Below are 15,368 nucleotides of genomic sequence, written 5' to 3'. Positions count from 1 at the left end.
GCTATAGATGGGACAGTGGCTGAAAAGTCAGAGATCAGAAAAGTTCCACTTCTTTGGATTAGCCCTTGAAAGCTTCCTGGAGGAGGGGATTCCCCAGCCATCTGCTTGGTCAGAGGATGGAGTTATCATTGAGGCCACAGACTGGAGTGTGTATGTGTTGGTGGGGACAGGTGTGTGCAGGCATAGGGAGGGTGCTCTGGTAGAGACAAGAGGCTAGGGGAGGTTACAGCTGGTTCCCCTCTCCCTCCCCTCCAGGTGCACTGTGGTCAGCTGAGTGACAGTGAGGAGTGGAGCCTGCAAGCTGTGGAGAAGCATGTAAGTGGGGGTAGGGCTAGGGTAGGACGGGGGCTGCTGAAGACCCTCATCACAACTGATGGGAAGATGATCTGGCCAGGGAGATGGACAGAGCTGGGTTCCAGGGCCGCACTTTTGGGCTGTGTGACCTTGAGCAAGTCACTTAAGCTCTCTGAGCCTCAGTTTTACATCTGAGAATCAGGATAAGGATAGCACTGACCTACTTAGCGTACTAGTGATATAAGGCGAGTCAAATACTTTGCCACCTGATGTGAAGAGCTGACTCATTTGAAAAGACCCTGATACTGGAAACGATTGAAGGCAGGAGGAGAAGGGGATGACAGAAGATGAGACAGTTGGATGGCATCACTGACTCAATGGACGTGAGTTTCAGTAAACTCCGGGAGTTGGTGATGGACAGGGAGGCCTGGCATCCTGTGGTCCACGGTGTTGGAAAGAGTCTGACACAACTGAGCGACTCAACTGAACTGAACTGAGGAAGGAATATCTACATAATGATATTGAGACTCTTTCTTGAAATTATGATTTTGAGACTTTAACAAGAACTCAACAACGACTCCCCTTGGGTTCTAGAGACAGAGAAATCTGACCCTGTTCTTGCCTTGGAAGAGTCTGGGGCCTAGGGGTGGAGACAAACCCAATACTTATCTGATCATGGACTGGGGGACGCTCTCCCCCGGGGAAAGAGGGAGCCCACGGGAGCGTGGGGGTGGGGAGCGATGGAACCGCAGGCAGAGGGAACGGCTCAAACCAAGGCTAGAGGTCCCAAGAGGGCGAGGGCGATAAAGGTGGGGCGTGTGGCTTGCTGACCGCTCCGCCCGCCCCAGACCCTGGTGGCCCTGAAAAGGGTGCAGGCCTTGCAGCAGCGCGAGTCCAGCGCGGCCCCGAAAGCGACCCAGAATCCTCCGGAAGAGGCGGCAGGAGACCAGAAGGGTGGGATCGCGTACACAGACCAAGACCGAAAGATCCTGCAGCTTTGCGGTGAGGACCCGGCCAGGGCGGGGAGGAGCGGGGCGCGAACCTGTGCGGGCGGAGCCATGGGTGGGAAGGGTCGTGGGTGGGAAGGGTCGTGGGTGGGCGGGGCCTGCGGCTGGGGCGCGGCCGGGGGCGGGCCGGGGCCGCAACTGAAGAGGGGATCCTGAGCTGGGTAGGAAGGTGGAATTGGAGGGCACACACCCTTGGGGGAAATCTGTGGGCCCTCTGTCTGACTCCCGCCCCGCCATTGCAGGGGAGCTCTACGACCTGGACGCCTCTTCCCTGCAGCTCAAAGTCCTCCAATATGTGAGTCCCTGTACCCCTCCTACTGTGTCTCTCCCGGGACGGAAGTCCCCTTGAGCCTTCCATCTCAGTTCAGATTCAGATGTCCTGCTCCTCCTCTCTTCTCCACCTACCCGGGGAGCCTCAGAAAGGCAGAGGGTGGGGAGTGTGGACCTCCCAGGTGCGAAGTCAGCCCCTCGCTGTGTCCCTCCCTCTCAGCTGCAGCAGGAGACCCAGGCATCCCGCTGCTGCCTCCTACTGGTATCCGAGGACAATCTCCAGCTCTCCTGTAAGGTGAGGGCCCAGGGCCACTGTGGGGCAGGGCGAGGGACCTGGGTCTCTGAGAGGAAAACCTTGCCTGTCCTTTAACCAGTCCACGTCGTTCTGCCCATCAGGTGATTGGAGATAAAGTACTGGAGGAAGAGATCAGCTTTCCGGTGAGTCCTGCGTCTGTCCCCTGTGTTGGAGTTTGCAGAAGCAGTTAAAGCAGACCAGCCACTCCTGGGATCTGCCCAGTGAGACTGGAATCTGCTACAATCTCTTGGAATCTGATGGAATTATCTGGACCTTCAGATCTACTTAGAAACGTTATGAGAGATCACAACCTCTCATGATCAGGATCCCTTAGGAGAAATCACTCACAATCTACAGAAAGGTTTACTTGGGGCCAGGTCACTTTCGTTGGAATATCTGTGGGCTTGGCTCTCTTAGAATCTGTTAGGATCAGTGAGAATCCTTGGATTCTGCTTTTTTCTCTCCTAGTTAGGGAAGACCCTTAAGTCCCCCACAGGGGATTCTGGTCAAGAGTCTACTCCCCCCTCACTCCTCAGTATTGACTCCATCCACGATTTGGACTGACTGAAGAGGTAGCTGAAACTTCCAGACTTGATGAGGGGAGAGGTCTGACATGGCCTGATCTTGGGAAGAGCTGGGCCCTGACTGGCTCTCCTCACTCCCTCAGTTGACCACAGGATGCCTGGGCCAAGTGGTGGAAGACAAGAAGTCTATCCAGCTGAAAGATCTCACCTCTGTAAGCCGTGGCCTGGTTGGACCAGGGGAGGAGACAAGGGGAGAGCCCAGTCCCCAGGGCCAGGGTCTCTGGGCCTGGGCAACCTAGGAATAGGGGACACAAGACCTGGGAACTTTCTCCTAGCCCACCTTGTGTCATAGCACTTCCCACCCTCCTGAGCCCTTCAGACCCTCCTGTTGCAGAGTGTGGTGGAGGGCAGGGGAGGGAAGCATGTTCTTCCTTCCCTGCCCTGACTCACCTCCCCTCTTGCTTCTCCTTTGCAGGAGGATGTGCAACAGCTGCAAAGCATGTTGGGCTGTGAGGTGCAGGCCATGCTCTGTGTTCCTGTCATCAGCCGGGCCACTGACCAGGTTGTGGCCTTGGCCTGTGCCTTCAACAAGCTTGGAGGAGACTTGTGAGTCTTGCTGGAGGGATGTGGGTCAGGAGATGGAGCTGAGAGGCTAGGCAGAGCTTGACTCGGGTAACAATGTAGGAAGGGTACCAGGAAGGGGGTACTATTCTAGCAGTGGTGGGTTGAATGGTTTATGCGAGAGATTGAGATTATGGGAGCAATAGACCCTTATTGCTGCTCCATTTGGCTTTGTAAAATCATGCTGAGGTCCAAACAAGTTCCCCTTCTTGTTGCTACTTCCTACAGTTTGGATTATCCATGTTTTGGTACTGGCCTTCCCCCGACTTGCCATCCCTGTATTAGCATTTCTGCTGGTAACTGATGGAGGAGCGATGTGCTCTAGGGTGGGTGAACTCTCTGGGACCCACAGAGCATCACTGACATTGTGGACAGTGGCTCAAGGGAATAGGCATGGGGGTTGGGCTAAGCTGAGGCTCTTCAGAGACATTGATAGGGCAGCTATAAGAATCATGTGAAACAGAAGGGTGGGCAGGACAGAGAGTCAGGTACACAGGCTTAGTCAGGAAGTATGTCTCAAGAACTGAGGTCAGATTTGGGGTATAGAAGTGGTATCACAGATTTCATGTCCTACACCAACTCATTAATTGCTGCCTAAAGCATTGTATTAGTTTAGTGGGAAACAGTGCGGTGATTAGCCACATCTGTCCTGGGGGCATATTCAGGATGTGAATGCTGCCACACTTGGTCCAGCATGCCCATCAGTAGGGAGTAGTGGGTAGGTGAGGGGTTGCATTCTGATTCCAGGATGCAGAGAGATGCTGACGAAATGCTTGGCTCCTGGGGCCCAAATTGGCAAGCTGGGTTTGAGGCCTCAGAACTCCTGTGGGAAGTGGAGACTGGAGATGTTGGGACTAGAGAGGTGTCAGAAGCCCAGGGACAGTGTCTGCAGGGGTGGAGCAGAGATCTGGGAGTCAGAGGTCTGAGTAGCAGGACCTGCCAGCATGGAAACCTGGGGAAATGAAGACAGGGACAAGGCAGAACTCATTGAGGCAGGGAGGATGGGGGTCTGTGTCATGGGGAACTGGTGAGCAGCCTAGTGTAGGAGTATTTGTGCCATTCAGTAAGCACACTTGAATACCTAGTGCCTCTGACCCTGTGCTGGCTGGATGGCCTTGGGTAGGCCTTTGGGGAGGGAGAGTGCAGAGTGGGAAGTCCAGCAAGGGTTGTGGCCTCTGGCTGCTGGCCTGGGTTCTGAGATGATCCTGGACCTGGAGGAGAGGAAATGTCAGAAGGGAAATGAGATGGGGACTGGGTGACAGCCTTGAGGCTCAGGGCAGAGACAAGGTCATCTCTAGGTTCCACATCTTTCAGGGAGTGAGTGCTGAATAATTGCATGAGCCAAGGTGGTGCTCAGCTCAGAGCAGGCACTGTAGAGAAGCAGCCTGGAACCCTGAGAACAGGGAGTCCAGAATCCCTTCATCTGGGAGTGCAATGAGGCTGGTGGCAGGGGAAGAGGTACATTTAAGACTTTAGCAAACACTTTGCAAACATCTTCCCTGTACCAGGCTCTGCACTGGACAGGGAGTGATACAGTTAGGGTCCCTGGCTTCAAGATTCAATGTTTATTTTTAGGACACAGAGCGGAGACGTGGGAAAGGTATTCTAGGCAGAGCAAACAGTATGAGAAAAAGCATGAAGGTGTGAAAGAGCCTGAGGTTTTCTCAGAATGATGAGGATCTTACTGTGGCTTAAGCTGAGATGCCCGTAGAAGAGGGGAGAGAGGTGAAGGGGCCTCAAATGAAGTGGGAAGGAAGGTGGGGAGACAGACACAGTGTCGTGGGGATTGGGGTCTAGACCCGAATCACTGGATGGCAAGCATGAGTGGGGGATACCCCAACAGAGAGGAGCACTGCAGGCAGCCCCTGAATGGGGAGGGGTCTTGGCAGGGAAATCTGGGGGCTGAGAAATGGTCAGAGTCTCTGAGGAATACTCCATCTCCCCATGATCCCCATCCAGAGGGGCTTACCCATGTCCGCAGCCCAGGTCCCACCCCAGCCCAAGTCCCACAAAGCTCCCTAGTGACAAATCATTTGGTGGCCAGATTGAATGACTTCCTCAGGATTTCAGGCCAATCTTGTCAGATGCCAGCCAGCTTCATAAGTACAATGGGCACCTGCCCACAACCACCTCAGGACTTGTGGAGGCACCAAATCAGGGCCTGCAGATTCCAGGGAGAGTAGGACAGTGTAGGAGCTGGATGAGACAGGGCAGTGCCACCACCCCTCCCTGAGGCTGGAGGAGAGGGGCAGCCCGAGGTTGGGCAAGTCTCTAGTCTGAGGGAAAAGACTCAGCCTCAGTCTGGGTAAATCTGAAGTCAGGAGGGAGACTTTGAGAAGTCTCTAGCTTTGAGAAGCAATAGGCTGAGGAGGAAGACACATTTTGGGCAGAGGAGGATTAGAGCTCACTCCCCAGAAGCCCCCCCCAGTCTGAGGCGGAAGCTGGCCGAAGCCACCTGGGTGGTGAGTGGCCCCAGCAGAGGAGGGTGAGGTGAGCTGGTGGGTTTCTGGGTGGGCTTCCTGCAGGGACGGAAGTAAGGCGGAGTGGGGAGAGCAGTCTGTGGGCTGTCCCTCTGCGGTGATCCCCGCCACCCTACCCCGGCAGATTCACAGACCAGGACGAGCATGTGATCCAGCACTGCTTCCACTACACCAGCACCGTGCTCACCAGCACCCTGGCCTTCCAGAAGGAGCAGAAGCTCAAGTGTGAGTGCCAGGTGCGTGGCCTGCCTTGACCGCTCTCGGGGACCAATTCCCCCAGCTCTCAGCCCCAGAGAGTCATCCACGAGGGAAAAGCCTTTGTGTTTTGGGGCCAGTGGTGGGGAGACTACCTAGGCCGGGACGTCTCTTAAAGAGGCAGGAGTGGAGCGCCTCAGGACGGCACCTCTGGCTGCAGGCCCAGTATGCGATCGCCCTCTAGTGTTCGGACTGGGCATCACAATAACGTCTGGATGGCTAGAGTCCGAGGGGACCGCACATGTGACACTCAGGTTTCCTGCTCACCCTCTCTGGGGCTAGAACTCCCACTCCTTCCCTTAGAGCCAAATGATACAATTAGACTCTCCCAGTCTCCAGCCTGTCCCGCGAGCCCTAGGGAAAGAATGAGAAGACCCTTGGGCTGACGGAGGCCGGGGGCTGGAGCGGTTGAACCCCTGCAACCTGATTCCCTGTGATCTCCTTTTTCTCCATCCCAGGCTCTTCTCCAAGTGGCAAAGAACCTCTTCACTCACCTGGGTGAGTGCACTGCCCTCCTCCATGCCTGGCTGTGGGGTGGGAGTCGGGGGACTGGTGTTTCAAGGAGGGGAGGCAGGCAGGCTTGGCCTCAGCACTCCAGCCTGGTCTCACCACGGTCCCCCATGCTTCTCCCTCCCGCAGATGATGTCTCTGTGCTGCTCCAGGAGATCATCACAGAGGCCAGGAACCTCAGCAATGCTGAGATGTGAGTGAATCCACCCAGAAGTGGGGACAGAGAGAGAGGCCCTGGCCCTCGGTCATCACCTCTCTTTTCCTTCCCTCTTTTCCCCTCTCTGTTGTCGTCTTAATTTATTTGGCTTGCACAGCATGTGGGATCTTAATTCCCCAAGCAGGGATTGAACCCACGCTCCCTGCATTGGAAGCGCGTTGTCTTAACCACTGAACCACCAGGGCCGTCCCCTCCACTGCCTTCTTGTGGGACCCACGTCTTGTGTGATTTTTTATTTCATGCTTGTGTCCCTCACTAGATAGTAACATCCAATGACAGCAGGGGTGCAGCTTGCTTTGCAGGCCGTGGTCCTCAGCTCCTAACACAGTGTCTCGTAGGTGGTAGGTGGTACCAAAAAAAAAATTTATCCAGCTGAGCTAATGTCTGGAGTCAGCTAGCCTTGAGGAGAGTATCATCATGGGTCACTCCCTCCAGGCCTCAGAAATCTAGGCTTCACCTCAAGTCCTGAGATTTGAGGGGTAGTCACAGAAGGATGTCAGGGCCCTGTGGACCAACGTCATCTCTCCACAGCTGCTCTGTGTTCCTGCTGGATCAGAACGAGCTGGTGGCCAAGGTGTTCGATGGGGGCGTGGTGGAAGATGAGGTGAGGCAGGGCTGCCTGGAGGGAGGGTGTGGCCGTGGTCCTGGGGTAGGGAGTCCTTGAGGGAGCAGGCCCTACCTTTGATCGGCTGCTCTGTGACCGGCCACTAACCCTCCACTCTACTCCATCCCTGCCTGGGCAGAGCTATGAGATCCGCATCCCCGCTGACCAGGGCATTGCGGGTCACGTGGCGACCACCGGCCAGATCCTGAACATCCCAGACGCTTACGCACATCCGCTTTTCTACCGCGGCGTGGACGACAGCACCGGCTTCCGGACGCGCAACATCCTCTGCTTCCCCATCAAGAACGAGAACCAGGGTGCGGGTTGTGGCGGCTCCCTAAGAGGGCTGGGGCGGGGCCTGAGAGGATGGGGTGGAGTTGAGCAGAAGGTCCACAAGCCTTCTCTACCACCCTAGCATCCCCAGGCCGAAGGGATGGGGTTTCCCAAGCATGTGATGTCCCTTGAGGATACCCTGGGAGGACAGATCGTCGGACACGTCCACTGGCTCATCCTAGCTCCTCTTTGGTCCCCAGAGGTCATCGGTGTGGCTGAGCTGGTGAACAAGATCAATGGACCATGGTTCAGCAAGTTCGACGAGGACCTGGCTACAGCCTTCTCCATCTACTGTGGCATCAGCATTGCCCATGTGAGCGGGACAAGGGCAGGCCCATGCAGGACCCTCTGTTCTCCTCTCCACACTGGCTCTCCTTGCTCTGTCCAGATGGGTTTGTGCCCGCCCCTGGGGCTCAGAGCCCTGCTGCTGGGTTGCTGTGTAGTCTTCAGTACCTACTGGTCACTTCTGGCCTCAGTTTCCTATTAGAAAATTGGGGATACTATTTCCAGTCCTGTCCAGTTAGCCTCCTAGGACTATGGGAGACCTATTTTATTTCCCCCTTTTCTGGAAGCAACCTCAACCGAAGCCCCTGTTTAGCTTCTTGTGGGGATGTGTTGGGTCTCATTGTCCACAGCTGGCAGCTCTAACCTGGGAATCCAACCCCTAGATCCCTAACACTATCCCCCCTCCTTGCTTCTCTTTCTCCATTAGGGGCCTCAGGCTCCATCACTGAAGCTGGGGCAGGCTCAGGAGAGCATGCAAAGTGCTAGATCAAGTGCTAAGAGGCCCTGGGGAGGAGGAGCGAGGGCAGGTCTGGATGAAAGTTGGAGAGGGCTCCCTACTCTGGGCTGGAGCTTGAAGGCTCAGACTGGGACCAGCTTGGGACAGGAGTGGGGGGCGGTTCTATCTGATCCCTTTGTCCCGGTCCTGGGTATTTCACAGCCACCTTGCTTGAGCCCTATCTTTCCCTCTCTCCCCCCAAGTCCCTCCTATACAAGAAAGTGAATGAGGCGCAGTATCGCAGCCACCTTGCCAATGAGATGATGATGTACCACATGAAGGTGAGCCCTGCACAGAGCTTCTACCCTCTTTCTCAGGGCCCCAGGGTCCCCTGTAGTCCCCCTGTTCTCCCTTAGCTCCATGAATCCTCTGGTGCCCAGGATCAGGCTGGGCTTTCTGATCACCCTCTCTTGAAGATAAGAGCAGTGCCTGGCCTTTTGCTCTCCTGCTCTCCTTTGGGGCAGCCTCTCTTCAAAGCAATTTCTGGTTCAGCCCCAAAGCTGGCAGCAAGACTCAGCCCAGCGGAGAACATGGTTCATCCAGGTGCTCCCCATGTCCAGGGATAATTCCCATCCTGGGAACTGCTGACAGCTGGGAAGCCCACTCAGGGTCCTCCCGCAGCTTGCTTAGGTACAGTGGTCCTGCAGGCCTAGGCAGTCCCATTCCCAGACCCTGTGCAAGATAAGCTGTCTGGAACTTTGGTTCAGAGTATGTGATGGTCATTGTTCATTTGAACATTTCCTCTCCACTATGTCCAAACCAAAATGTCCCAGACTTTGTGGCTGGGGTCAAAACTGTAGCAGGAAGGATTGGCTGTGGGATGGTCCTCCCCAAAGAAGGAATCTTTGAATATTGTCTGTGGAAGGCCACCACAGTGTCAAGAAGAGGTGTTCTCTGTCTTTGACAAGGAGAGGTGGTTACAGATGAGGGTGGGCCCAGGCAAGGAGCCATAGTAGGTTGGCTGCAGGTTGGCGAGGGGAGGATGGTGTTCTGCCCAGTGACAACCCATGGAAGGTGCAACTGGGGTGCATTCGAGTGGGAGGTCCCCGCCACTGTGGGCATTTGAGGTTGAAGACACTGGATGGGGTAGAGGCTGTCTGCTAACGCCCTGGCGGCTGGTCCCCTCCAGGTCTCTGATGATGAATACACCAAACTTCTCCACGACGGAATCCAGCCTGTGGCTGCCATTGACTCCAATTTTGCCAGTTTCATCTACACCCCTCGCTCTCTGCCCGAGGATGACACTTCCATGGTGAGCTGGCTCGTCCCGCTTGACTGTGGAGGTGGAGGGTGTACAGCCAGAGATTGAAGTTAGATGTGCATAGGAAATTCCTGGCAAGACAGAGTCATCAAGAGAGGAAGGGGGCATGTGATCTGCCAGCATGGGCCACAGGGCCTGCCCAGGGGCTGGACTGGGACCAATGATGGCCTCAGGATTGACATCTCCCTCTCTGTTTTTCTAAGACTTTGTGTGAACTTGGTTCCAAGAGTTCTTAGATCTCCTATTTCTAAGTTCATGGTTCCAAGAATGCTTGGCTGTACCATTTTTTGTTTCTGAAGTTTAGATCTAAAGTTCTAAGACTCCAAAATTTTGGAGCCCTCAAGAAGGGCCAAAGTAAGGGGAGTGGGGTGCATCTTGAAACTGACAGTCTCTCTGATCCCTCCTTCTGCTCTCTCCAGGCCATCCTGAGCATGCTGCAGGACATGAATTTCATCAATAACTACAAAATTGACTGCCCAACACTGGCCCGGTGTGTACCCCCAGCCCTCCCCTCCTTGTACCGGCAGCCCTGTCTCTGCCTCCCTTTGTCCTCTGCTCTCATATCCATTGCTCCCTGTGCTCTGGGAAGGACCCCTGAGGATGACTAGGGAAAGCCCAGACTTGTAAGGGTGGGAGGATCCACCAGTGAGAGGCAATTCACAGACACTAGGACCTTGAGGAAAGGGAAGGAATGGGGCAGGACAGAGCCTGGAGGGCTTGCTGGAGGAGGAGAGCCTGAGGCCCCTGTGCTGCCCTCTCCTTACCCCCCCCCCCAGGTTCTGTTTGATGGTGAAGAAGGGCTACCGGGATCCCCCCTACCACAACTGGATGCACGCCTTTTCTGTCTCCCACTTCTGCTACCTGCTCTACAAGAACCTGGAGCTCACCAACTACCTCGAGTAAGTGGCTGCCCTTGCCCCCATCTGGCAGCTGCTGGGATCCCCTTCCTGGGGACAGGACCGCACCTCCTGTGTGGCAGACTTTCCATGCACTGCTTCATGGGATCCTCTTAACAGCCCAGTGCAAAAGGTACAAGGCCTCTTTCCAAGAAGGGGACCCAGGTTCCTGAGCCCTTGTGCAGGTGGTTCCTGGACACGTGCAGTCAAGAGCTCAACCACTGACCACGGAGCAATTCCCCTTCTTGTGGCCATCTCCTCCAGCTGGCCCTCCTATGGAGGAGGGAGCTGTGGCTCACCTCCTTGTCCTCTGTCTTCTCCCAACCAGGGACATGGAGATCTTTGCCTTGTTTATTTCCTGCATGTGTCACGACCTGGACCACAGAGGCACAAACAACTCCTTCCAGGTGGCCTCGGTAAGACCCTGCCCTCCTCACAGTGGGCACCCTCCCCGGGGTGTCTGGGAGCCTCACCCCTCCAGCCTGAGGGGTGGTGGGAGCTTGTGAGACCAGGAGCCAGTTGAGAGACAGAAGGAGACTCTCCCAGGCTATGGGAGACGCGGGAGTGCTGAGGGGTTGGGAGGAGCTGGGCTGTTCTGAGCCTAATATGCCTCTGGATGTCAGGAGTGATGGAGTTTTCTTTGGTTTTTCCAGAAATCTGTGCTGGCCGCGCTCTATAGCTCGGAAGGCTCTGTCATGGAGGTACCAGCATTCTGCCCAGTATCCTCATCCCCACTGTCCCCTTAAGGCCAATGACTTATTAATACGAAGCTAGACTGTGGCCCGGCTCCTCTCCATGCCAAGCCCTGCTTTCCACCCAGACTGGGAGAGCTGCAGCACCCCCAGGGCATGTCTGACTCTTGTTCCTGATGAGCTTGGAAGGTTACTCGTGCGGCTAGGGGTGCCAGTCAGGCTGCAGGTTCTGCCCAAGCCCAGGTTTGCCCAGGGAGGCTTTGTAGTTAGCCTGTTTCTCTTTGCATGTCTAAAGACACCCTGTGAAACCCCCTCCACTCCCAGCCTGGCATGGGCTCCTTGTCCCGTCATGCTCAGCTTTCCCTGAGACTGTTTGATTTGGGTCTGCCCACCCCTAGTGGGAGCTCCTGGAGGCAGAAACAAAATCAGAGACATCTCTGAGTTCCCTGAATCTGGCACAGGGCTTGGCATGCGTGGGAACCAAACTTTCAAGGTCGCCTTGCCCCACCCTGCCCCCCACAACACACCTCTGGAGCTGCTCCTGCTTGCACGCCCCCAGAGACAAGGGGCTCGCTTCCTCCTGGGAGGCCTGGTGGCAGCCTGGCTCCTGCCCTCCATGCCCTGGGCTGAGTCGGCTCCTCCTCTGAGTGACAGCCCTTCAGCGTCAGAAGACAGGGATCTTGCCCTCGCCTCATCATTGCCCTTCCCTGTCAGCACACAAATGGTTCCTGCATGAATTAGTGTCGAAGACTCTGAGGGATCATTTCAGAATCATTGCAGCTTGAGAGGCCCTCAGGGCTCACTTTGTCGTGTCTGTCTGACTGACAGCTGAGGAATCTGAGGCTCAGACATGGCCAGGGACTTGCCCAGGGTCACATGGAGGGTCGAAACAGAGCCCAGAAAGCGAACTGGCCCCCCACCCCCAACTCCCCAGTTCTGCCTGCTGTGCTCAGTTTGGGGGCCAGGGCTGGGCTGGGCTTGCTTCCTCTCTTGCGGTCGGTGAGGAGGAGCCCCCCCACCCCAGCTGGGCCCCTATCATGCCTCTCCCCACAGAGGCACCACTTCGCTCAGGCCATTGCCATCCTCAACACCCATGGCTGCAACATCTTTGACCACTTCTCCCGGAAGGTGATGGGTCTGGGGGTGGGGGGCAGGGAGTGGGAGCTGGGAGCTGGCCTGAGATGGGAGAAGAGGTGGAGCCAAAGGGTGGAGGTTCCTGAGGTTTAGGAGAGTAGGGGGTGGGGTGTCTGGGCCTTGACCCTGTATCCCCACCCCCACCCAGGACTATCAGCGCATGCTGGACCTGATGCGGGACATCATCTTGGCCACAGACCTGGCCCACCACCTCCGCATCTTCAAGGACCTCCAAAAGATGGCTGAAGGTGCCTGCCTCTAGCCTGGGTCTTGGTATTAGGGAGGGACCACCAAGAGGGGGATTCACCTGGAGAGCATCCCCAGGGTTCAGACCCATCTCTTCCAGCATCAGCCCACCAGGCAGACCCAGCTCTGCATCCCTGGCTCCCATCCAGGGTGCTGAATTCCCTGCACCACTTTGGGATGGGCCCTGGGGCCTTGCCCTCAGGGAGAGGGTGCCAGGATGCTGGGTCCCGCTCCTTGACCCTGTTCTCTCCCTGACAGTGGGCTATGATCGAACCAACAAGCAGCACCACAGCCTCCTTCTCTGCCTCCTTATGACCTCCTGTGACCTCTCCGACCAGACCAAGGGCTGGAAGACCACGAGGAAGATTGCAGTAAGTGCCACTCCTTCTTGGGAAGGTGCAGGTTGTACACCCTGCCTGGCTCTGTGTGGCTCCTGCAGCCTGCACACCCTCCCAGTGCTGAGCTCAGCCTGTGGGGGAGACAGAAACCTAGACCACCTCAGGTGACAGTGGAGAGATTCAGAGAGGGGCATGGACTCACTGAGGGGTCACCCAGCAAATCAGTGAGTGGCTGGTGGAAGGTGGGCCAGAACCCAGCCTCCGTCCTCCTCCCAGGCCAGGGATGGCGAGGACAGGTCCTGAGGTCCCAGTGCTGCAGTTTGCCCCCTTGGGAATGGGCTATGGAGGAGCATGGGCGGGTGAATCACACTCACAGGAGGTAATGAGAGTTTTGACCTTTCAGGAGCTGATCTACAAAGAGTTCTTCTCCCAAGGAGACTTGGTATGTGGGGTGTGACCTCAGGGTGCCCAGGTTGGGGGAGGGTTCCTAGCCTGGGCCCAGGAGGGGCTGGGTTAGCCTGATGCAGATGTTGCTGGAGCATGGAGAGGGCCAGACAAGCCTGACGACTTGCTGCCTGCAGGAGAAGGCCATGGGCAACAGGCCAATGGAGATGATGGACCGTGAGAAGGCCTACATCCCCGAGCTGCAGATCAGCTTCATGGAGCACATTGCAATGCCCATCTACAAGTGAGTGAGCTCACGGGGCCTGCTGGGGACACAGCCCAGGGATGGTATGGGAGTAGGACGGGGCTGGCTGTGGCCATCACAGCAGACACAAGTGCCGCGCTGGCCTGGCCCTGCTCCATCTCACCCACTCCTTGTCTCTGAGCACAGCCATATCTTGCTTTGCCCCTAAATAGGCCGTTTGCTTCATCCTTGGTCCCTTATGGAAAGAGATGGTCAAGCTCTCCTTGAGCTTCCAATCTTATGCCTCACACTCTTCTGGAAGTTCTACCTGTGGTCCAGCCCTAATCTTTCTTGCTGCTCACAGTCTGACTTCTGACCTCTAAACCTGCCCCCATCCACCCCCAGGCTGCTGCAAGACCTATTCCCCAAGGCGGCAGAGTTGTACGAACGTGTGGCCTCTAATCGTGAGCACTGGACCAAGGTCTCACACAAGTTCACCATCCGAGGCCTCCCGAGCAACAACTCGTTGGACTTCCTGGACGAGGAGTACGAGGTGCCTGACCTGGATGTCGCTAGGGCTCCCATCAATGGCTGTTGCAGCTTTGATGCTGAGTGAGTCCCTCCTGGGATCCCTCCCTGCCCAGGCCTCCTCCCACAACCCTCCATGGGCCTGGCCACACACCCTGGGACCAGAGCCAAGGGTCCTGGATTCTAGGCCAGGACTTCCCATGTGACCCCAGGCAAGGTCTGACCTTCCCAGGCCTCAGCTTTCTCGTCTGTATAATGGAAGACTTCCAGCTTCACTGAGACTTTGTCATTTGTCCTCTGAGAGCACAGGGGTAACCAATGAGCAGTGGGCCCTGCTCTGCACCTCTGACTGCACCCTGGCAAGTCCCCACTCCCCCAGGCTACTCCTTCTCTGAGGCAGCCGGATGGTTTCTTCTGGGCCCCATTCCTGCCCTACCAGATCTGTGCCCTTTCCTCTGGGGGCACCCTAACTGCCTCCCAGGATCCTCAGGCAAGAACGTGAGACATCTGAATGGGCAAAGGGTGGGGTCTTAGAGACAGTCATCAGCCTGGCTGGAGGACTAGAAATAGCCATGGGGCCACCTGTGGCCCTGAGGACTGCCTTTGTACTTATGGTGGGGACTGGGACCTGGGGACATAGGGGTCCCAGGAGGAAGCTGCCAGGGGGCCAGCGCAGTGCTCTGGGGAGAGGGGGCTCAGGAAGAGAGCAGGATAAGAACAGCGAGAAGGAAGGATCCCTGGGCTGGGAGGCAGGACCAGCATGGGTCAGCCATGCTTCCTCCTGGCTGTATGACCCTGGGCAAGTCCCTTCCCCTCTCTGTGAAACAGGAGGGTGAGACAATCCATCTTCTAAGACCCCTTTTAGATCCAAGTCCCCATAGTTCTGTGGAGTCCCAGGAGAGGCCACCGAGGGTCCCTGGCCCCCTTGGGCACAGAGCTGACACTGAGTCCCTCAGTGGACCCCTGAGTATACCCCCTTAGCCGGAGCCCCTCCCCATTCCTACAGCCAGAGGGGGACCTGGCCTCAAACTGGCAGGGCCTCTCTCCTCTTCAAGGCCATATCCACCTGTGCCCCAGGGCTTGGGAGACCCCCTAGGGCCGGGCCTCTGGGGTCATCCTGGCCACTGGCTTTTCCTTTCTCTGTTTTGTTCTGTATGTGTTGTGGGGTGGGGGGAGGGGGGCCACCTGCCTTACCTATTCTGAGTTGCCTTTAGAGAGATGCGTTTTTTCTAGGACTCTGTGCAACTGTTGTATATGGTCCCGTGGGCTGACCGCTTTGTACATGAGAATAAATCTATTTCTTTCTACCAACCCTCCCCCACGGGGCTGTCTGCAGACTTTGTGCATGAGGTTGGTGGTGGTGGGGAAACAGCATTGGGGGAGGCAAATGCCTTTAAGAACTCCCAGGCTACTGGAACTCCCATCCCTGCTGCCTAGCCCCTCTTCTGGGGGAG

At 56.4% G+C, this 15,368-nt stretch overlaps 1 protein-coding gene and 1 long non-coding RNA gene across 15 annotated transcripts in view; one reads left to right on the top strand and one right to left on the bottom strand.

Moving 5' to 3' along the window:
• Window positions 1-15,225, top strand: part of PDE2A (phosphodiesterase 2A) — a 98,220-nt gene extending 82,995 nt beyond the window's left edge. For 13 of the 14 annotated variants that reach the window (XM_081539485.1, XM_081539488.1, XM_081539477.1 and 10 more), the window contains 25 exons: window positions 256-315; window positions 1,143-1,296; window positions 1,544-1,596; window positions 1,792-1,866; window positions 1,968-2,009; window positions 2,534-2,602; window positions 2,866-2,996; window positions 5,616-5,727; window positions 6,205-6,244; window positions 6,386-6,449; window positions 7,005-7,077; window positions 7,217-7,394; window positions 7,611-7,723; window positions 8,395-8,472; window positions 9,321-9,443; window positions 9,872-9,942; window positions 10,229-10,351; window positions 10,677-10,764; window positions 11,002-11,049; window positions 12,094-12,168; window positions 12,323-12,422; window positions 12,679-12,791; window positions 13,162-13,200; window positions 13,340-13,446; window positions 13,792-15,225. In XM_081539485.1, the coding sequence (XP_081395611.1) occupies window positions 256-315; window positions 1,143-1,296; window positions 1,544-1,596; window positions 1,792-1,866; window positions 1,968-2,009; window positions 2,534-2,602; window positions 2,866-2,996; window positions 5,616-5,727; window positions 6,205-6,244; window positions 6,386-6,449; window positions 7,005-7,077; window positions 7,217-7,394; window positions 7,611-7,723; window positions 8,395-8,472; window positions 9,321-9,443; window positions 9,872-9,942; window positions 10,229-10,351; window positions 10,677-10,764; window positions 11,002-11,049; window positions 12,094-12,168; window positions 12,323-12,422; window positions 12,679-12,791; window positions 13,162-13,200; window positions 13,340-13,446; window positions 13,792-14,002 (2,340 nt within the window). In that variant the 3' untranslated portion in view covers window positions 14,003-15,225. Of the gene's footprint in view, window positions 1-255; window positions 316-1,142; window positions 1,297-1,543; window positions 1,597-1,791; window positions 1,867-1,967; window positions 2,010-2,533; window positions 2,603-2,865; window positions 2,997-5,615; window positions 5,728-6,204; window positions 6,245-6,385; window positions 6,450-7,004; window positions 7,078-7,216; window positions 7,395-7,610; window positions 7,724-8,394; window positions 8,473-9,320; window positions 9,444-9,871; window positions 9,970-10,192; window positions 10,352-10,676; window positions 10,765-11,001; window positions 11,050-12,093; window positions 12,169-12,322; window positions 12,423-12,678; window positions 12,792-13,161; window positions 13,201-13,339; window positions 13,447-13,791 lie in introns of all 14 variants that reach the window. The other variant, XM_081539476.1, reaches the window with a different exon arrangement.
• LOC145525777 (uncharacterized) overlaps window positions 8,894-15,368 on the bottom strand; it is a 31,807-nt gene continuing 25,332 nt past the window's right edge. The window contains exons 4-5 of the long non-coding RNA XR_014068393.1: window positions 11,568-11,747; window positions 8,894-9,466 (exon numbers count right to left, since the gene is read on the bottom strand). This is a non-coding gene — a long non-coding RNA (uncharacterized LOC145525777). The remainder of the gene's footprint in view (window positions 9,467-11,567; window positions 11,748-15,368) is intronic.

This window comes from Giraffa tippelskirchi, chromosome 11 (assembly GCF_054371585.1).
Source record: "Giraffa tippelskirchi isolate mGirTip1 chromosome 11, T2T-mGirTip1v1.2.pri, whole genome shotgun sequence".
NCBI classification, from domain to species: Eukaryota; Metazoa; Chordata; class Mammalia; order Artiodactyla; family Giraffidae; genus Giraffa; species Giraffa tippelskirchi.
This window is presented reverse-complemented; position numbering and strand designations above follow the sequence as displayed.